Genomic DNA, 22675 nt, shown 5'->3' with positions numbered 1-22675 from the left:
GTTAGCTGGGGACTGTCATCAGGTGGCATGGTCAAAAACATGCTGAGCAACCAGTCTGTGGGCTACTCTTGCCTGCGTGGTGTTGTTAGACTTTTAGCTTAGCCTGTGCTGAGGACAAGACAGAAGCCTTAACATACAATGAGCATCTTTGTTATAAAGTGAAACAGAGTGTTAAAACACTGAAAACCCTTGCCGTCTTTCTTATGCTGCTTTTTTGATCATTGACTCAGGATATACGAACTGCTTACATATACGTCTGTCTAGTTGTATCCTCAAAATCCTTCATTTGGTTAATCAAATACCTACACAAATGGATGCAAATGCAGTACAATCAATTTCACATCACTTTGTTCTACCGCAAAGATGGTCGACAGCTCACTTTACTCGGGGTGTTAGAGCTCTGTTATTGTGTAAATAAAGCACAACCTTAGAATAAAAATTGTGATAACTCGGTATGATAGAGCACATATACTATTTTAGCTGACATCCACATTTGAGCATTTGATTTTATTGTGTTGTAAATATGTAATTTTGGTAAAGAGAGGGAGATCTTTAGGGGTTTAATCAGTGCCAGGAGAAGGACTTTAAATTGTGAAATTCAGGTGGATAATGTGATGGCCAAATGACACTTTGATTCATTTGTCTTGTTTCATTTTTTAAACAAAAGGAGACAGAGTTGTCAGGTACAGCAGTGAGACAACTTCATCTAACTCCCTAAAGGTTGATCACAGAGTAGAGCTGCCACTCACTGAAATCTCAAACTGCCTCCAGGGCCCGCCAGCATCTGAGCTGCGAGGATCTGGCTTTATCAAGTATTTAGCCAGACACACACACACACGGGTGCACACATGCACACACACAAAAGACCATTTCATCAAATGCCAGCCATACAGAAAGGCTCTTTTGCTGCAAACCCCAGCCCGTTTGCAACCACAATCAATGCCTGACACCTCCATTAGAAGCCTGCAAAACCACCCGCGGGACGTTTTAAAGGTGACAAATGCAACATTAATATGAACTGCAGCTGACATTAATGCTAACATTTTTTATAACCCCGATAGCATCGGAGATGCTGAGCATTGTGATTTTCACCATGAATGAATCCCAGCGTCTGGGATTACAAGTCTCAAAGCCAATACACTGTAATCACTCGAAGACTTCACTCTGAGGAAGTTATTTAGGTAAGATAAATATGTTAAGTGGAGAATGAGCTTTAGCTTATGAGACTTGAACAGCTTGTATGTTGTATGTGGTTAAATTATGCATACACCCAGACTCACAACTAGAAGCCTACAGCTAAACACTGTCTTTTGAGATGCAGGCAAGTGAGTTCTCTCAAGGAGCTGATCCTTTTAGCCCATGCTTGACCCTCTGAAACAGACAGGTCATTCAGTGTCAGCTCACCCACTGGTAGGCTGGCACATCCTCGGCTCAACTGCGAGCTCTACATTCTGGCAGGATAAAGCCTGGGCTAGAGTGGTCAGATGTTAAGAATACTCAACACAAACTGAGCTGACAGTCTTGCATTTACTGCCAGTTCTTTCCTCTACTTTTTATTCCCAGACATTAAACCTTGTTTTCACAAAACAATTGTGCTGCTGATTCTGCACTTGCTGCTTATTCTCGAGTTTGCTTGAAAGAAACACTAATCTAATAAAATTGCTAGATTTTAAATGCAGCTGAGTATATTTGAAGTAAAACCTTAGACGCAGATGTTAGTAGCTCGTAACCAAAGTGACAAAAAACATTAATGGTGAGCATTAGTAGGGTTGACTGCCTTATTTGTAATGGTTTTCTAATAGTTGTAGATTTATTACATATTCCCACTGTGATTATTAGTGTAGGGTGGTGATTTTACTCAAAACAAAGACCACCTCGTTTAACATGATAGGCAATAACTTTAATGAATGGTGATGTGAAACGGATTTGGCAATAATTGATAAGAACTACATTGATTGCACAGACAGGGAGCATCGTCTACTTTGGGAAACACCGGTTGCAGCAGCCTATTGTGCACCGAGCTTTTCATGCTGTCTTATGAGTTGAACGTGGTTACGAGTTGGTCCAGAGTCTATACAGAGCTTTGCAGATTGGTGCAAGAAACGGGTCAATGGGCTTCTCTTGCTTGGTTCCTCAGCCAACAGCAGCACTTTGAAGATGAACAAAGTTTAACACACAAAGAGCTGAAGTCAGATGAGAGTTAAAAACAATGAAAGTATCCAGCGCAGCCACTGTCTGTACTTTTCGTGTTGTTTTATCTTTCTTTATTCCTACTTCTCCCTGTACGGTGAACTCTGCTGTCACTTCCTTTCTGTTCACGGCCACTTTTCAACCAGCCAGCTTTTGACGTGTGAGCATGTTGAGCCACGTGCTGCTGGTTTCGTTGGAAGTCAGTGCAACAAAACCCAATAAACCTTTCATCACAGAGTTTCAGATCTTTTATATTGTCTATTTTTTATATGTTTACCTTTATTTTTTGATGATAGACTGCATCCACTTCTGCTGCATGGTGGATACTGGTGTTATACAAGTTAGAGAGGAGTTCTGTCATTCTTCAAAGACAGTTTTTTTTTTCAGCTGTCCTTTGCTGAACTGAGGCAGTTGTCTGGTTTTAGCACTGTGCTTTGCTGGAATATTCTTCTTTTGTTAGACTCCCGGAGACTGGGCATTATTATGTCAGCTAGTATATTTATCCAACATCCATAGTGCTCTTACCTTTTGCACTCAAACAAGCCCAGTATCATCACATTTCTACCTCTGTGCTTTGTTAGGACCATTCATCGGCTGTGGCAGCCCACGCTAGGTTCAAACCAACTCCATCTGAGCAGAAAAATTCTATCTTTATCTCATCTGACCAAAGAAAGTGCGTCATTCTGCTTCTTTTCATTTTCTTTATGAAAGCTTAATAGTGCCATTTTGTAGCAAAGAACAACCAACCAGTTTATTTCCTCAGAAGCCATCCAAAAAGCTGCTCTTATGTAATGTCCCCCACACTGTCTGAGCTATCATCGAAACTCTCATTGATAACATTTCCGTTAATAACCCTTTTGCAGAGTCTGTTTTTCAGAGCTGGATTATACAAGAAGCGCATTGTTCATACCGTAAGGATAATAGGAGCCACTGCTGCTCTCACTAGTGGGGCTAACGTTTGTTCTCTGCCTCTTGCTAATTGTGAAAAGGTTTCAGTGTTGAATAGGCCGAGTGCTTCACTATAGCTGCAGCTGCTCCTCCTGTCTGGCTGACGAGGCAGCAGGGGGCGGAAGCAACCAAGGTGGATCTGGAGAAGTTTTTCTTCTGGAGCTAATGCCACGTTCCAGACACCTGGGAGTGGCATCACCTGCGAGTTGGAATGTTCTGGAAGTAAATTTGGAGAATGGTTCTTAGCAAGGTAGAGCCATTCAGGTATCCCTAGCAGAATAGAGCAGTGCTTCTTTTTTGGTGCTTAAAAACACTGCTGCAGCACTTTAATACATAGAGCTTGGTCAGCGCTTTCTCAGCGGCGTATTTTACGACTCACAAATGTACAACAGTGGCAGGACAGAGTAAAAGTTTTACAGTTTTACTGCTGTTTACGTTCAGTCAACTTGGGATACTTTGGGCAGTTTCGACTATCCGATTGGGAAATCCAACTGGAGGTAGTGTTCCACAAAAAACCTCTGGCTGGGAACTCGGATATTCAGGCTACTGACTTTTCCAGAAATACAGAAATACACCACAATTGCTGTGATTCTTCTTATTCTAAGCACAATCAGAACATGTCGTCAGTCACACAGAAGGACAACAGGACCATAGAGAAGATCACACAGCCCTAATCAAGATACTCTGTGTGTGTGTGTGTGTGTATTGATTTTAAGTGTTAAGTTTTAGTGACAAAAACGACAACTCGAGTGTCAAATCCATCACACTGAGTAATTGTAAAATGTGTGAACACTCAAAATGTTGTATTTTATCCTCTACTTTATACAGTGTGTGGACCACAGTTAGAAAAAAACAGCCACGCTTCTGCAAGCTTTTTGGAGTGATGTTATAAATACCTCCCCTACTCATGAAACCAACCATGCTTAGTCATTTGTGAAGCCATCACCTTTGAACATCCATGTAACTAGTGAGATAGTGAAAGTGAATAAAACTGGGTTTTGAAAATGTGGCAACAGAAAAAAAATATTCTAAATACGCAATGCATAGTACAAGAATTTGTGTTCGGATTTTGCTTTAATTGCTCCCTTTTATAATTTAAATAATGTAGTAGCATAGCTGTTCATAATTTCATAATTAATGATGATCTTTTTTAAAAACAAATCTTTAGACGTCCTTTTATAGCGTATCCATATATACAGTACATTTACAAATAATCTGGAGAATTTTAGTCAACACTTTCGAATTTGGAAATTAGGTTTACTTTGTTCAGCACTGGTTGTTTAATAATAATAATGAACTTGTACACTGTGTCTGCTCATTTAGAAAGTATTGCAACCACAGAGCAGAGTGGTCTGCTGGGTGACTAAACCCGATCCTTGGGTGGAGCTGGTGGTTCTGTGGATTATGCTGGAAGTTAATTGCGCTCATCTATTCCAGCAATTTGGCAGATAGAATTTTCGGAAGCGCGCATGAGCTAAAGTACAGCATTTCTACTGAATGTAGGACTGCAGTCTCTGCCCATTCACCAGTCATCTCTTGAATATTCCTCCTCTGCAGGAATGCTTTTTGTATGAGTAGTTGATGTTTTGATATTAGGAGTTAATAGCAGTTGTTTAGTGTGTTCAGCCAGAAATCCCATTGTATTGATTTTATGCTGATGTGAGCTCTGACTTCTGTTTTAGCAGAGCACAGCCTCATGCCGGTGATTATAAATAATAGCGTGAAGAACAGGTTGTAGGCATTTCCTGTTGCGTGTCACGCATATTTTTGCTCTATTTGCGGCCCCAGATGCAGCGGCTAGTATCTGGTGACACACTGTTTCATATGCTTGTCAGTGAGATGAAGTCACATTTTTTGCTGCCAAAGAGGTTTGAAAATAAACTTGATGATTCAGTTAGAGTGTTTTCCAAATCTTTGAAGGTAATTATACATCATCAGGATACATTTCACAAGAGATGTAACACAGGGCAGGAAACAATTAGCTACAGCTAGCTGTGCAAAAAACAAAACAAAACAACTTTGTGGATTGTGCCAGTTTACTTCATCTGTCTTTGCTTTAGTGTGGCTAAGTGGATGAAATAACTGCTATCCTGTGATCTCTTACAGTTGTTTAACAAGTGATTTTTGATGTTACTGTCCTTGATAAGCTGTAAAAACAACCTGTAAGTGCTTCCATTGATTATTCATTTCAAGGCTCCTGAGGCATATGTGCAAAGGGCAGGAGGGTTTGCTTTGCAGAGGTGTTGCAGATACTCATGTACACCCACAACTAACAGCAAAGACCACTCTGTTGAGAAGCCCTGTGCAAGGCTTTACTCAGCGCTCTGTAATGAGCTGTGCTGTGCTCTTTCCCTGTTGTATTGGGAAGATGATTTTCAATTAAAGGAATAACTTGGCTCTACAGAGGCAGTGGATGCTGAGTTATCAGCCTGCGTTAGATTGCACCCCAAGGCCTATGTTGGAGCTGGGCACATGGTTGTAAGCGCTGCCAAAAGGTATTATAGCTCTTGGCATCCAAAACTGGCACAAGTGCTTTTCTCAGATTGTTCTTCCCCTTCACCTTACTTCACTCTTCATGCCACACACCCACCCACTTCCCCAGTTGTACATCGTCGTAATTTTTTACCGTGTTCATTTTCTCCTACTACCCCCTTTTTTAACACGGCATTGTTAATCTTCCTGTAGTCAGAAACAGCATCAGTATTTCCTTCTTGCCTACTGCAAGGGCCCTATCTATTGTGATACAGTAATATCTCAAGTGGCATTTCCTGTTGATTTCCAGAGGGAGTAAAAATGTGGCTCTAGCACTGAGAGAAAGACCCGGGCCTTTCCTGTTTCCCAGCTTAGCTGCTGTTGTATTCATTTCAGGTTAGTTACAACAGCGTTATCTTATGTTTCGAACTGCTGATAAAGCCTAATGACTGCTGTATATAATTGGGCTCAAAGAAAACAGGGTGGTTTTGTTGGTATTTCACAATCCTAAGATCACTGTCTGAATTTGCCCCTAAATTAGAACCATCAGGCTTCTGTCTGAATGCCTAAACCTCTTATTAAACCCTATTAGTGAGGGACTTGAAATTAATTATCCTGCTTTGTACGTCACTGACAAAGCTTCTCTCTCTGTCATTTGATTGTTATAAAAATGCTGTATAGTTGATTGCCTTCTTTCTCAGTGTATACCACTGAGAGACCGAATGCATTTCACTATCTCAGCCAAATCCCACTATATTACAGTATATTTTAATGGCATACTTAAAGGTTTCTATTTCACTTCAATGAGAATTCCTCTAATTGTCTAGTGCTTGAAATATTATTAGACTCCCTTATATGATAAGGCTTTAGTTATTTGTTATAAGTCATATCTGCACAAGGTTTCCAGAAGGTTGGCAGTTTCAGACTAGCTGCACTTCTATCAGACTCAGAAATGTTTCTCTGCTGCTGTACTGCATGTGCTGATCGGGCCCTTCTTCCTCACACACAGCATAACAGCTGTGGGGAGAAACTAGCATGACTTTAAATTACTGCAAAGGTGAAGACCGTCACGTTGCTATTACAGCACATGCTAACATGAAACGAGGGCACTTATATAAAGAAACACCATATACATGAGTGCTCTCAGCGTTATGACTATACTGTTAATATTCACCTTTTGACTTAATGTGCATTTATTTATACACGGACTTGGTTGAGACTAAATTTGAGTGAAGAATGTTGACCAATAGAAGTGGCCTCTCAAATTAGGACTTCCTGTTTTGTTTTGTTTTTTCGCTATTATTATACTCCTCAAGATGGATATCTTTGTGTGTTTGAAAGGTGGTCAGACGAAGCAGATTTTTTAAAAATAACTTTTTGATTTCCTAATATTTCATAAGCTACAGTGTAACCTGTTAACATCAGTGTATTTTGCACTAGTGCAGTCGCATATATGTTTGCTTTTGGCCTTTTTTGATTCCCTTTATTGCACTCAATAGGGAGGAAATTAGAGGAAGGAGTAGATTGGTAAGTCCAGGCAACAAAGGCTGAAGGCTAGATCTGAAATGGGGGCCTTGAAGTTTACAGTTAGCACTTTAATCTTCAGGTTGCCAGAGCAACCCCTTTCCTACTGTTTTTACAAGTTGTGTACAAAACACTCATACATCCATCAATGGACATTTATGAGAGATAAATACATTCAGAATTTTTGTGTTATGCTTGAAGTGAATTTAGGAATGCTAGAAGGAGGCTTTGTTTTTGCACCATGTGTATACAAGTATGTACATGTAAACACAGTTCAAATTCCTCCCACTGATTTTTCATTTTTCTCTAATTTTAAAAGTGACAGTAACTTGCCAAGAAAAGTCAAAGATTGGGAAACTAGTAAACAGATGTAAATGAAGCAGGTTTCAAAGAACAAAACAGTCAAGGCAATGTGCTGTGAAGATGGAAATGGAAATGCTCGAGCGTATAAATAATGAATTCTTCTGACTAAAATGTAATGAAAACATAAATGTTATTCTGTTCACACGAAAACTGCCTTTGAGCCTTTTTTACTTTTGTCATTTAGAGTTATTTGCAGATTTGGTACTAGATTGAGACTCATTTGTATGCTCTAAGTCACTACTTAGAACAACCGCTTCCTTTAGTGTGTATTATTGTCAGTCTTGGTGAAATCAGACGGAGGAGCTGCCGCAGAAGTCCACAGGTGTTCCAGAAATGCAGTACAAAGGCCTGGTCCTTGGCCCCTTCCCCCAGACTGGTGCTCTCCCCGTTACCTTAATAGCACATGGCAGGTCCCCGAAGAATACCTGTGATCTCTGCTGCAGCAGTGCTCGCTCCAGCCGACTGCATCTCACCACCAACTGGGCTCGTCGGGAAAACACAGCAAACACCTGCAACAGCACCTCGCTCGGATCGTACTCGGCCATACTAATGACTACACAAGCTTGATCTGAAGGCATGCTTGTTTTCGGCTCCTGCCATGTCTTCCAGGACATCCCGTGTTCTGAAGATGTGTTCACAGAAACAATTTGCATGTAAGATGTTGGACACTGAGCCAGTTTCTAGTATTTGAAATCTTGCTTGAAACTATTACTATTACACCACCAATAAGACATGTTGATGTTTATGCAAATGAATGACGATTTTCTTTTTAAATTTGGCTGTGTTTGATGCTGAATATTATTATTGGAGGTATGGTATGTCTCATTGTGTGCACTGAGGTGATGCTTCACAGAAACTTGAGATGCATCAGCTTTATAAGGTCAGATGTATAATGTAGTCATGTAGTCTGATGCTTTTAGCTAGTAAGAGCTGTGTCATTTTACATTCAGACCACTTCAGTTAGTCTGGAATGGTCATATATATATATCCTTCAGAGACTGTGTGTGTTTGCGTGCATGTAAAACCCCTCTCTGCTGACTCCTCCGTCTTGCCTTGGAGACCTGTAGTGCGGCAAGAGTATAATAATCATCCTCTATTCAGTCCTGCTGCCTGGAAAAGGTTATTCTTAGCTCACTGTGTGCTTATTAAAGTGCTCTTTATTCATCCCAATTGTTATGCTCAATTTCAGTGTATATTACTGTTTTCTCACAGTCCACATTTTTTTTTGTATTGACATTTGAAATTTTGCGCAATTAGCACAACCCTTTTCAGTTTAGATTTAAAAAAACAAAACCAAAAAAATCAGTATAGTGTTAGTGGTCATGCTCCCAGTTACTGACAGGTTCTACAAGTTGAATGTATTTCTAGAAAATCTTTTTAATAGATAGATGTTATCACTGGTGCTGGGGTGATTGCTGTAAACATAGAGTAAGGAGATTTGTGCCTGCCTTTCTGGGCCTGGGTTAGTTTCTCCAGGTGTTCTGGCAGCTTCCCGCATTCGAGAGTTGAGCACGTTAGGTTTTTGCTGATTCTAAATTGTTGATGTATGTGTGAATGCAAAGGTGCCACTGTTATCCCTATCACTGGACAGTAACAGCACTAACACCTTCTGTTAGTGAGAGGTGCACAGTCAAAAGGAAGATGACTTAAAGGTGTGGCGCCATAAAGAGAGCTACAGTGTCCTCTTTCAGACAGTAGATGAACTGAGGCGCTGTGCCCCGGCCCAGTATGAAATCAATCATGAACTTATTATTTTAACTGTCAATTGTGTAAAGCTGCTCGAGCAAAGTTCAAAAATAAAAACTACAGAGCTGGAAATGTCGATAATAAGTCCACTTTGAACATGACTAATACTGTGACGTTAGCGCTACACAGAGGTCGCATTCTTTTGTCAGAGAACACAAACTCAAGAAGAAAGGAAGTACAACCACTAGTAGGTTTCAGTGGGTTTCAAACAATGAAGTATGGAGCCCTGCCTAGTTTTGTCATTGTTGCCACTCAAAACGACTTGCTGGAATGATTTGCTTCACATTCTTTGCTAATTATTTGGCTTCTCGTGCTCAAAAAGGCACAGGAAGGGACTTGCCTTGAAGTTAACAGTTGACTGTTGAGAGAGAGTAACATGATAACTAAAGTCTGCTAGTTGTACAGTAATTGGTTTATCGAATCTGGATGTTATGAAGCTGAAACTTACTATAATGGAACCTGAAGGCTGTGATTTATTTCCTTTTGCACTTACTGTTTCCTGTTTGGTTGTGTTTAAGCATGAAAAACTACTATTATAGTTTTCATTTTAGTTTATTTTACACAAACTAATGGCAGTTTAACCCTAATTATGTTACACAAATTGGATAAGTTCCTGGGTCCCTTTTTATTCTGAAGTTGCACATTGACTCCAGTGCCGTATAATCCAAGCCCTTCCAGTGCTGAGAGCTGCCTTATGCTCCACGCTTGTCTTTCTCTGTTGTCTGGGACTTCCTGGCTGTCTCTCTCTGTGGGCTTACAGCCCATGGGGATTTTATTCAAAACATCAAGAGGCTCAGTCTCTTCCCACTTTTTCGTGCACTTCCTTTCCCCTCTCCTTTCAACCCCTCCTTCCTCAGCATACTGTGTTATCGTTTGAGTGTAATGGTATGTTGTGCTTTGCGTGGATTAGTGCCGGTTATTAGTGAGTCCAAAGTGTAGAATTACAATCAGTCCAAATTTTAGATGATGCTGCTTATAATTGTGTAGAGGGCGTAGACTGCTGGCTAAGTGGAGAGTTCTGTAATCTGATTCCTCACTTGTTTCCTATGATGATAACGTTCTCCGAGTTTGCACAGCCTTATGCACAACGTTATGTATGGTAATGAGCCCCATCCAAATGATGCTACTGTTTATCCCGTTTCCAGAAAATCATTTGCATGCCACACTCTAGGGAGAATACGGTCCACTTCCCCATCCTCTTCGTCTTCTTCCTCTGATGGATTTTCTCTCCCTCACTGCTTCCTAATTGACATCAGATTACTCGAGTATGCAAATACAGGTTTATGAGTAATCAGAGCTGTCATTTAGCCCCCCCCCCCAATCCTCACGTGACAAGAAGCATTTTAGTTTCTCTGCTCAATTGCACCATCTTCTCTCATGTCAGAGTTTGATGGTCGTCATTCAGTCAGCATCTTCCCAGGGTGTTGTTTGTGTTCATTTTACAATTGTACCTCTTGCCCAGTGATGATTTTGCCAACTCTCTAAACTAATTTGCTTGATATTAAACTTGTCTCATTGGCACTGATTATAGAGTTCTCATTTACTGATAAAATGTCATGCTTTATCGTTTTTATTGGAGAGGTTCGTGTCTTGTTTCTCCTTCTGATCACCTGCTGCTCGTGCTGAATCAGCTGGCCCTCTCGCCCAGTTTTAAACAAACATACACATGCAGCAGTTGATGGCTTTACAGACGTTTCTAGCTACTCTTAATGATAGTTTAATTGAGCGCACAGTGCATGCGGAGTGACTGAGCTACTCTGTGATGCCTCGACACAGATTAATCCCACCTCCCTTTTTAATGTTTTGTTGCTTTCTAGGCCTCTTGGTGCCTTTTGTATCTCAGTGTGGTACCATTGAATTCATTTCCTAGGGCCTTTGTTGCTCCATTGTCAGCCCATGGGTCATGTTCTGGTAGATTCAGTGGACTCGTTGGATTGTTCTGGGATGTGCAAAATGCACCGTGGATATGCACGTGTACATGCACGTACACACAGGCCTGAATCAAATGGGTACACATGCGTTTTTATGCCCTCCAGAGGCAGTGAGGTTCTTTACTGCATATACTGTAACGGTTAAGGCTGCTTGCACATGCTGAACGTGTGAATGATTTCTTTTTCTCTTTTTTTTTTTGTCATTTTCTCTGCCACATTACCTCAGTGTTTGTCACAAGTTTAGAGTATTAGTTGCTTCTCTGCAGATATTTTATTTGCCATGTGCTTTGTGACAAATAAATAGCTGAACAATATAATCACCAGCCTCAGTAACGAATATCACATCCTGACAATTAAGTGAGAAGGTGGTTTGAGTGGCAATAAAGCGGATACGGATCTCCAGCCAGCTTCGGTCCAAGAAGGTGGGGTTAGAGTACCTTCCAAAGCAGGTGGAGATCCAGCTTTGAATGGTGCCACAGATCCAGCAGGTAGGGAAAACCTGTGACAGAATAGGACAGGACAAGGGGATTGTTATAAAATGTTCCGACTTATATTCTAGTTGACACACATTATACTGCTAATTTGTACTTTGCATAATCAAAGCTGCTTTGTAACTATGATCTGGCATAAATCACTAATTTTGTTCTTTAATGCTTTTACCTCATACAGAATTAAAAATCCCAATAATATCACAGTTATCATTAATTGCAAATTAACTGAAAATGACCTGGACTTTCCAGAAGTATTTAAATTGCTAACTGACTGTTTTTCAACATAAAAAGAGCTAAAATGCTGTGTGATAGTTTAATGAAGTACAGTCAGCTCTTCAGATGGCAGGTAATTGAGAAAGGAAATGGTTGATTCACTTGCTCCACCATCGGCATGCTGGGAAGGCTCCAGTGCCTGCAGCGAGGGTCTATTTTAATTAAGCAGTCACTCACCTCTGGAAACCTTTGTTGAAGCACCTCGGTGTGCCTGCTCTCAGCAGGACATGCACACATGCCTATAGATGCACACAAACATGTATGTCTCCACAGCCCCTGTCAGTTTACTGTTTATTCTGTGTGTCTGTGCGTGTGTGTGTGTGTGTGTAGGGGCAATTGTGCACTCTTAGACAGACAGGTGCTGGGCTTGGCTGTTTGACAGTGACATGTTGTTTACTGCTCACTGAATGAGAGAACAAGTGTCACCAGTCAGGATTTTATTGTCTTTATAATTCGACCTTGACATGTTGATGGAGCTCTGACTCTGTGTGTGTGTGTGTGTGTGTGTGTGTGTGTGTGTGTGTGTGTGTGTGTGTGTGTGTGTGTGTGTGTGTGTGTGTGTGTGTGTGTACGGGTTTCTACTATCCTGGTGGGGACCACAACCTGACATTTACTATACTGGTGGGGACTTTCTGCACCGTGGGGACCCAAGTCCAGGTCCCCATGGGGTAGAAAGCAATTTTCACACTCAAAATGTGGTTTTAGTGTCAGGGTTACAATTAGGTTATGGTTAGGTTTAGGGTAAGGGTCAGGGTTAGGCATTCATTTTTGATGGTTAGGGTTAGGGTAAGCGGCTAGGGAAAGCATTATGTCAATGGGATGTCCCCACGAGGATAGCAAACCCGCACATATGTGTGTGTGTGTGTGTGTGTGTGTGTGTGTGTGTGTGTGTGTGTTGGCACTGGATTCAGTGGCTTTAGAGTTAATAGCCTGTGCTCTATTGGTTGACTTCAAGAAAAGAGTCCTTTAATGTCCTAATTGGGTATAAAATAGACATTGGATAGGAAGATTTACTTTTGCCAACCTGATGTTATTTTATTGCCCTACAACATATGTTTTCTGTTTTCTTGGAAGCAGGACTACAGTAGATTTGTTGGAAATTTCAAAGGATCTGTGATTTGCTTTTTGAGTGGAATATTTGTAAAATATTTCAAGACACCGAATAAAAGTTGTTTTTTTTGTTTTTTTAAATAATACACTCAAAAACTGTTGATCTGGGTGTTAAAATGTCCACATTCGTTCTCTTGGTCTTTTAACATTTTTTTTCTTTAAAGTTGCGTCATACAAAACATTTCAGACTTTGGTGGTTACTTTTTTAATCATTAAACATAACTGAATAATAACCAGTAGAACCCAACACAACTTTTCCTGTTATAAATTCGTATTATTTGACAGGTTATGTTTGTCTTTTTTCAGACAATTTTGAGAGCACTGTATTTTTTTCCTTAACATATAAATCATCTTCTTGTTGTTTGAGAGCAGTTTAAAAAAAATATATATATATATATATATATATCTCAGGAACACCATAAAGTTTGATCATGGTGTTTGTCCTGTCCTGTTATTATTTACTGTCATCATTTTTGTTTTGGCATTATCCATATTTATTGGTTTGTTTTCAGTAGGTGGAAAAAATGTGTTGATATTACAGCATTGAAGGTGCCAGGCCCAAGCATCACTGTGTTAGACTGTGTGGGTGGACAACCAGTATATGTGTGATGCCTCTACTACACATTGCAGTGGCACACAATTAGCGCCACAAGGGAGCCAAACACTTTATTGCCTTTTTCCTCCTGCTGTAATATCTCCTCCTCTTATATTGTCTTCTCTCGTCCTTCTCCAGCAATCTATAACTACGATGCCCGGGGAGAGGAGGAGCTGTCACTGCAGATCGGAGACACAGTGCACATACTTGAGACATATGAAGGTGAGAACAGGCTTACTGATGCCACGTTTAATCGGAGCTGACACGACAACATTGGACATCGGCTTTTCTGTCAAGTTTTTGTACATTTCTAAGAATCAATTGTGTGATAATGATATTTAGTTGCTGTAAAGGCAGGCAATAGCAATCCCAGAGCCAAGAGTTGGTCTGATGTTTTGCATTGTGGAAGAACTGTTATTTCCTTCTTTAGTGTCATCCTTTATTTAAACAAAAGAATGTTTTGTGGAGCAAACTGTGATTTGTTTTAGGAGGGGTTTTTTTTTCTCCTTGTGTAACATGGTTTGTAACTGTTCTCCTTATTAGACTGGTACAGAGGCTATAGGCTGAGGAGAAAATCCAAAAAGGTGAGCAAAAAACAACATTTTAAACACTTAAATTTGCTACTTACACATTTGAACTTCACAACTTCAGTTTTTCAGTTCTTCAAATGCTCTTTCGGCTTTTACACTTACGTTTCTTTTCGATCTCTTTCTCTTCCAGGGCATATTTCCCGCTTGCTATATACACCTGAAAGAGGCCACGGTCGAGGGCAGCGGGTCAGTATTGCTAAGTCAAATTTCTGAATACTTCTTTATTATATTATATTTATCAGGAGCAACAAACAGTGCTAAAGACAGCACCACAGGAAGCAAGTGTATATAACAAGTTTCTCCTCCCATTTTTAGTTGATAGATCTGCTGAGAAAATTAGGGACTAGATAAAGTGCAAGTTGTTTTGTAGACACCCTCGGAGGTTGTTTCAGTGGAAAGGTCTGCGCTTGATGTGATGTGACATGTGTGTTCGCTTTGGCGCAACTTGTGGCACTGTTTTTGTTTTGCTCTGTCTTCTTTGATTTCACCAGCACAACACAAAGATGAAACTCAAACTTCAGAATCTTTGAATTAAATTGAGAATCTTTAGGCGCTGATATTTTTTAATAGTTGGATTTTACTAATATAGTATAAGGAACATATATGTGATGATTACGCTCAACGCTGAAAACTCTCTTCTTCTCACACAACTTGTCCGTTCATGAATCTTATACCTATGTTATACTTTGTGCGTCCTTGAGTATGTAATGGTCTACTTGGGTCCAAGTGATGACGTGACCATGTGGATTTATCCACCTATTACAGCTGCTACAATACAGGTAACTGTGCACCTGTCTTCCAAGAGAACTGTAAGCAGAATGGAGTAATATAACAAAAATACCTACTTGTCCATGCTATCTGCAGCTCTCTTTGTGTGTAAGGGAGTATAATCCTGGCCTTAATGTGAAGAGGAAAGGGCAGACAGGACACAGAGTCAGTGTAAAAAAAAAAAAAAAAAGAAGAAAAAAAAAAAAAGAAAAATCACTCTTTGTTACTGCAGGCAAAAGGAGACAGTCATTCCCACTGAGCTGCCCTTGGTTCAAGAGGTTACCACAACACTGCGGGAGTGGGCTACAATATGGAGGGACTTATATGTGGTAAGCCACTGTTTTTTTTTGTTTATTTCTATTTCACCAAATGTTTTGTCTTATTTTCATATTTATTGGTAAATACTATTTGGAGGATTTCCAGTAAAATACAAAAAAAAAATCTATTATTTTATGCTGACTCAGTGGCTTTCACAGATTTTTGCTTGTAACCAGCTTACCTGGACTCTCTTGTAGCTATAGAAATAAAAGAAAATGGGTAAGAGAAAAACATAAAAGTATAACACTATAAAAGAAAAATGGAGCCACTGTGCCATCACCTATTGGTTAGCAAAGCCCTGTTATGAAGCCATAAACGCAGCAGTTTGCTTGGAACCAATAAATCCCCAGCCACACAGACCTAGAGATCAGTAGGTGACCCCCTGTCAAGCACACTAAGAAAAAAAAGTGTATTTCCCCAACACCAACCCCCTAGCAAATTGCACTTAGAATTTCGTCATTTAGCAGTCGCTTTAGGTCAGAAGAACTTTGTGTGGTTGCCAGGGGAACATTCAGCAGTCTCTGGGCTTGTGTGACTAGGGCTTAATCTTGCTATTTTAAAACTGGACATGACGACTGAGGTGTGCATTTAACTGAAAAATTGAGGGATGAGGGATGCTAAGTGCTCAGATGCTAGCAACTTATCACACGGTGAAACATTAAATGTTATCATGTTCCTAGGCACTAGTGAGGGCTATAACTTACAGGGTGAAGTGATGTTGTATGTTCAACATGAATTTAAACCAATTCAGTCCATAAACTAATCTTGAAACTGTTTACTAGGGCGATAGACAGGGCAGGGCTATTCTTCCACAGACTTCTATAAAATCGGTGTTGTTTTACAACCATGGGAGTCGCCCTCTAGTGGTCATTACGTTTGCTTCACTTTTTATGCCTGGAAGCTACATCCATCTTATATATACAGTCTTTATATGACTTCTTTAATAAATAAAAGTTACACTTATTTTAGTTTAAATGTATCAAAAGTGTAGAGACACACTTTCAACAAACATTGCGGATACACAAAAAATGTTCTTATTAAGTCATCATCTTCCCTGCCCTGGCTGGTGCTTATCACCACATTATAACCAAAAACTGGGGTGCAAGTTTCTACTAGAGTTCAAACTTTTTTTCTTAGCTTTTCCTAATGTGTCTAAGCTGTACATTGTTGTTCTGCCTAACAGGGAGACAAGCGTGAGATGTTCAACTGTGTCCGTGACATGATCTACGACCTCATCGAATGGCGTTCACAGATTCTGTCCGGCACCCTTCCACAGGACGAGCTGAGTGAGCTCAAACAGAAAGTCACCTCCAAGATAGACTATGGCAACAAGTGAGTCTTCAGCTGTGAGAGTGTTTTATACTTTTCCTTCTCTCCCTATGGCTTATATTCCTTTATCCTCAAATCTATCCGGAAAAAACAAGTCTTGTTGGAAGAGGTCAGCAGTGTCAGTCAATAGAAAATGACAGGTCATCACTTAGCTTGAGAACAAACTGATGGGATTTAGCTTCAGCAAACTGCACTGTATTCCATCATGAAATGACAGCTCTTGCACTATCTGCAGTGGGCCTAGAAAATCAGTTGGAAATGAAAATCATGAAGCTCTTTTCTGCTCCTGTGATGGAATTTTGAACCTTTGGCCAGGTAGAGAAATAAATTGTCCCTCAGAAGCAAGTAGTGATCAGCTGATGAAATGCAGCACTGAGTATATGTAGACATCGTGTTGTTTTTTCTGGCTCCCCTGCATAGCAGAAAGGTAGGTTTAGAAAGAAAACAGTGGAGCCGAGGTTATGAATATGAGGTAGAATTTGGGCAGGAAATAAGGCGACAGGAGTACATGTTTATAAATAAAAATGTGTTGTTTCCTTTCTGACAAATGCACACTGTCTTGGTGGGTCTGAGTGCTTGTTAACTCTACCCTCTTTTTATGCAAGGTACCTGGATCTTGATCTGGTGGTCAGAGACAAAGATGGAAACATACTGGACCCAGAGCTCACCAGCACCATCAGCCTGTTCAGGGCACACGAGGCAGCTTCCAAACAAATTGAGGACCGGATCCAAGAGGAGAAGGTAAACAGACAAACTCAGTAGAGAGAAAAACTGAATATATTACTGTTATTTGTTTGTTGGAAAGACATTTGATTTGCAAGTTTTTGGATTCTGAAATTTACTGTTGCCAACTTTGTGACTTTTCATAAACCAGCAGCAGCTATTTTTTTTAAGTGGCTAGCAAATATAAAAAATCCAGGGAGTTTAAAAAAAAAAAGATAAACACTTTTGTTGGTTTGCAGTTTAGCTGTCCCGCTTCAGGTATCAGCAGAAATCAAAGCACAGCACCAGTATCTCTACTTAAGTCTTATTTAGCACCTCCTAATGATTATTATTGTTCTTGTTCAGCACTACTGAACCTCCAAGGCCCAGAATATGGTATTTGGGACAGCTCTATTATCCAGATACTATATTAAAGCTTAGCAAATGCCCATTAGCGCACAGTGTGAATGAACACAGATCATATCATGATCTTGTTCCTTCTGCGTCATCGAATCTCAGCTGGTCAATCAAGCACGATTATAGTGTTTGCATTAAAAAAAGAAATAAAAACAAGAAGGGTAATCACAGATTTCCACAGTAAGGACATCTGACAAAATTGTTTGGTTTTCTGTGCAGTTTGGGCACAGCTGTTTCAATCTTTCTTTTTATTACTTACCCTTTTATGTGACTGTAAAAGATAATGAGCTGGTCTTCTGCAATAATATCTGCCAGTCTTCATCCAAAATAATATCTGTAATTTTAGCCACGAAATGGCTAGGATTAGTGGTGATGTGACTTTAGCTTGCAGGGTACAACCCTTTGGTCCAGTCTCAACTACTAGATAATCTTTACTGATTCAGTTACCAGTAGTTTTTCTGTGCTACAGACCAGCGGTCCCCAACCCCCAGGCGTGAGTCGTTTGGTACTGGGCCGCTAGAGTTGACGCTCGGGTATGAAATTTATGGTTTTTAGGGTTATTATCGTTAACACGGTTCCCCTGGGTTTTTTCCCGTGTTGAAGCTGTGTGTCTTATTTTGAAAGGAATATTTTCGCGTTACCATAGCGACTAGAGAGCATTAAGGAGCAGAGAGGAGGATGTTACTCTCAATGTTGCTGGCGAATTTCAGGAGGACGCTGCTAATAAAGTTACACAATTGCACAGTGAATTTGTGTTTATTATTATATTTACAAAATACCACAGTTTGTGTCTTGGTCATATAATTTTATTTTGTTGTATTTATCCGCGACACCTTAAAGGCCGGTCTGTGAAAATCCGCTGCTATAGACTGTTCACCTGAAGCGGATGTTTCACTGTATCCAGTACCTCAGTTAAAGACAAATTACAGCGACATTCCTTGTGCTTTGTGTTTATTGCTAAAGTGTGCAGTGTGTGTGTGATGATAGCATGATAAAATGCTAAACTAAAGGGGTTAACATGTTAAACACATCAGCCATTGGTATGATAACACTGTCTCTGCCTCTTTTTAAGCCATCTGTACTGATGCACGTCTATACAGAGTGTTTTACTGTTCCGTTTTCCAAAAAGATGACCTAAACCACTTTGATTCAATCTGCGATGGGGTTTTGCCAGATTCCCAATCTATTTTACTTGGCTTATCAGTGGTGTACCACACCTGAATGTCAGTTTGCAGTATGTAGGGAGTGCCAGCCACTAAGTGCCCTGCAGTTATGTGGTCTCATCGTACGTGACCTTTCCTTTGGAGGTCTTTAATGCATATGGATGGCCAGTAAGAAAGTGTCCAGGTCAACACGATGAATATTAATGACGTGACTGCAGCATAGTTTTGAAGGACGCTAGGGAATAGATTCTTTTACTGTATATGCAGTCCTGGAGATCAAGTAAATGTAAAGACCTTTTTATTCAGTGTGAAAGATATTAGGAGCTTTTTAACTTGTTAGATTTTCTTTCTTTTGTGAAAAAAAATAAACCACAGTGGTTAGTCTTAATCCAATGTACAGCTGGCATCAGCACTGTTTCTCTCTCAATACACTGCTGCGCATGAACAGCGTATGATACTGCTGATTCCCCTCTGTTTCTCTGTTTCTCAGTCTCAGAAGCAGAATATTGATCTGACGAGGCAAGCAAAGTTCGCTTCCACGCCAGCTTTCGCCCTCTTTGTGACTCTGAAGAATGTGGTGTGTAAGATTGGCGAAGATGCAGAGGTGCTCATGTCGCTTTACGACCCAGTGGAGTCCAAGTTCATCAGGTAAACCCTTTCATTCATTCACGCTCTCGCCATATACGCACACATGCTATGTGAGTCCTGCTGCCCAGGGATTTGCTGTTGTTTCAGGATTGTGACAGCAAATTATTGTGTTGAGCTGCTCAGCTGAGGAGTGTTACATATGCCTCCAGCATTAGTCAGGCAGACTAATGTCTGGATTAACATTCAAGGTTCTGTAGCTCTGAAGGAAACTGATGTTAATGCTGTTAATCTCAGTGTCTGAATTCACTGTATTGTTTTTGTTTCACCTGTGAACGTCATGCTCCTCCCCCCTGACGTCTCTCCCTTACAGTGAAAACTACTTGGTAAAATGGTCAAGCTGTGGCCTAGTAAAAGACATCGACCAGCTTCATAATCTGCGGGCAGTCTTCACAGTGAGTGTTTGGATGTGTAAATGCATGTGATTATAGTGTGCGCACACTCGCCTGTAGTTCACTGTTTATTCAGCCATGTTACGAAGCATGTGGGAGTCTGTTTGCAGAGCCTGTATTTGTTAAGCTCTCTCAGAAAGAGCCCAGCTTTCTGTATGTATTTACTAAGACCTCTATCTGATGGACGCCCAAGGGCAGAAGGGTCAGTGTGAGCCCACTGGGAAGACTTTCCAAGGTTTGGAAAAATGAATCTGTGGACACAATCACATATGTTGCTGAAGCAATTTGCGGTAAAATGTTTGGCTTTTACGTAAACTCATTTTCACCACAGAAAGTGCTATTAATCGATCAGATAAAGGCTGTTGTCAGATGGGGCTTTAAATCCAATTGTGTTTTCCAAAGGATTTTCATCCCTGTGTTGTACAATCTGATTGAAACAGCCTGGGATTTGTAGTGACTCTAAGGCGCTTTGTTATAACTTTTTTTTTTCTTTACACCTCTTCAGGACTTGGGTAGCGAAGATCTGAAGAGAGAAAAGATCAGCTTTGTGTGTCAGATTGTAAGAGTTGGACGGATGGAGCTACGAGACAACAACACCAAGAAGCTGACTTCAGGTCTGAGAAGACCTTTTGGAGTGGCAGGTACAGAAGACAGCACGGAGACTTCATGATAATCTTTTGTTTAAAAGATCTGCATGGAATAAATTTCTCTGTTGTAGAGCCCCGGCTTTGCTTGAATATCATAATGTGTACCAGTTCTTGTTTTGCATTGTGGTTAAAGTAAGTATTGTGCCTTACGTGGCTGAGTAAATATATTTGGGTAAAATTGAGAGATTTCCAGCTAAATGAAAGGGGGGGGGGAAAGTTTTGATTTATTGCCTGTTGGCAAGCTGCCAGGCGTATCGTAAACTAATTAGATTGCCATTTTGCCCACAGTTATCCAACAGAGAAAATTACGCCCCTCTCTCGGTGTCTTTTTTTCTTTTTCCAGTGCCACTTGAGGGGAAGGTAAATGACAGCCTGATTTATGATGGCCTATCTTTAGACATCATCATTATTGCCGCTGTACACAGCGTGATGGAAAGCTTTTTGAGATTTGCTCTTTTTTTAGGCACAATTATAAAGGATCTTTTTTTTTTCTTTTTTTTTTTTTTGCTGACTCTCACACAGCTAAGGTGACCTGCTGTAAACTTTGGCGTCAGTGTCATTTTTATTTTTGTGTTATCTTTAGTTGCAACCTAACTAGTCTGTCCAACAGACAGACTTGAGAATGCATTTCCTGTTTCGTCGGCAAGCTCTGCTGTCAGGTTTTTCCGACTCAAATGCCTGCATTCAAGCGCGCACACAAAGCAAACTGGAAGAAAATTAATAAATAAATCATGCGTCTTGTTGTAAAGAAGGACTCATAATTCTAGCATCTAACATAATTCTGTTTAGTATTACACCATGAGGCAGCTACTCGCATCCTTGCCGTGGTATCTTATTGACATATTGTGATAACTCCACTCAAAGCCATATGCTATGTCACCTTATGATCTTCCTGTTCACTTCGCTGTAACAGCTATTTAAAGAAACTTCATTTACTATTTAATCATTGTTTGTTTTAAGCTTCAAAAGGCTTTTGCACATTGTGACCACTACTCAGATTTTCCCCTCACAGCTCAGCCTCTGACTTAATTAGTGCTCATCAAAGAAAATCCCAACATTGGCTGAGACAGCTTTTACCCCCTGATGTGGCCCACCATGCAGTTTTCTGGATCTCTTTCATAGCCACGCTACACTCTGCAGGCCTTAAGAATGTTTTAACCCCCACCTCTCTCCTTTTTCCACAGTAATGGATGTCACTGACATCATAACAGGCAAAATGGACGACGAGGATAAGCAGCACTTTATCCCATTTCAGCCGTAAGTGCATTGTGCTGAAGCACAAAATAAATCACATTTAACATAGAGTTCCTTTAAGTTTTGGATAAACTTGCCCAAAAAAAAGAAAAGAAGCAAGACTGATACATTTTATGGCTTAAAATTTCATCCATTATTTTAGGTATACACTGTATATCAGAAAAGGTAGTGTCGTTTTTCTTTCTACAAGTTTTGTCTCCTTGACACCAGATTAGAAGGGGTTTTAAGACTGTAACACTCCCCTATTCCCCGCTGACTCAATTAAGGCAATCTCATTAACTGCTACCATTTTTGTAGGATAGTGTAAAGAGGCAGAGCAACCTTTTTTCTTAACGTGATTTCCTGCATAATTGAAATGCCTCACATTCAGGCAGTTTAGCTTGCTGATCACCTCACTTAATGGGCTTATCTGTGAGCATAAATCATGGAAATTAGAGGAGGTTTTACAAGGAGTTATTTATGTCCAAGTGTGAATATTTGCCATTCAAAAACAGAGCAAGTTTTGAAACAGAAGCTTAATAATGTGTTCTCAAGGAAGCGAGGGAGCCGTTTAGAAAACGTGACACAGTGGTGTGATTTGGCTTCTGGCAGCCAAACAGAATTTTAAATATGTTAAATTGACAATAATCTTACAGACATTAGGTTTAAGACTCAATTGAGTTGTTGTCAGGTTAACAAAATGCATATGTAAAAAAACAAACAAGCTGTACTGACCTGATTGATACTTATCAATTTAGTAATCAGTGATAGTTGATTTGCAGAAAAAAACAGCTCTTGTGAGATACTGAAATTAACTGATTTTCTCTT

The 22675-nt window shown here is 40.2% G+C and overlaps 1 protein-coding gene across 2 annotated transcripts in view; it reads left to right on the top strand.

The window, feature by feature from the left end:
- The window catches only part of dock1 (dedicator of cytokinesis 1), a 191301-nt gene that overhangs the window by 9542 nt on the left and 159084 nt on the right, over positions 1 to 22675 (top strand). For both annotated transcript variants that reach the window (XM_063482824.1, XM_063482823.1), the window contains exons 2-11: positions 13782 to 13865; positions 14187 to 14227; positions 14364 to 14419; positions 15234 to 15330; positions 16503 to 16651; positions 17254 to 17389; positions 19421 to 19578; positions 19889 to 19970; positions 20473 to 20608; positions 21799 to 21871. In XM_063482824.1, coding sequence (XP_063338894.1) covers positions 13782 to 13865; positions 14187 to 14227; positions 14364 to 14419; positions 15234 to 15330; positions 16503 to 16651; positions 17254 to 17389; positions 19421 to 19578; positions 19889 to 19970; positions 20473 to 20608; positions 21799 to 21871 — 1012 coding nt within the window. The remainder of the gene's footprint in view (positions 1 to 13781; positions 13866 to 14186; positions 14228 to 14363; positions 14420 to 15233; positions 15331 to 16502; positions 16652 to 17253; positions 17390 to 19420; positions 19579 to 19888; positions 19971 to 20472; positions 20609 to 21798; positions 21872 to 22675) is intronic.

Source organism: Pelmatolapia mariae, linkage group LG8 (assembly GCF_036321145.2).
Source record: "Pelmatolapia mariae isolate MD_Pm_ZW linkage group LG8, Pm_UMD_F_2, whole genome shotgun sequence".
Taxonomy (NCBI): Eukaryota; Metazoa; Chordata; class Actinopteri; order Cichliformes; family Cichlidae; genus Pelmatolapia; species Pelmatolapia mariae.
This window is presented reverse-complemented; position numbering and strand designations above follow the sequence as displayed.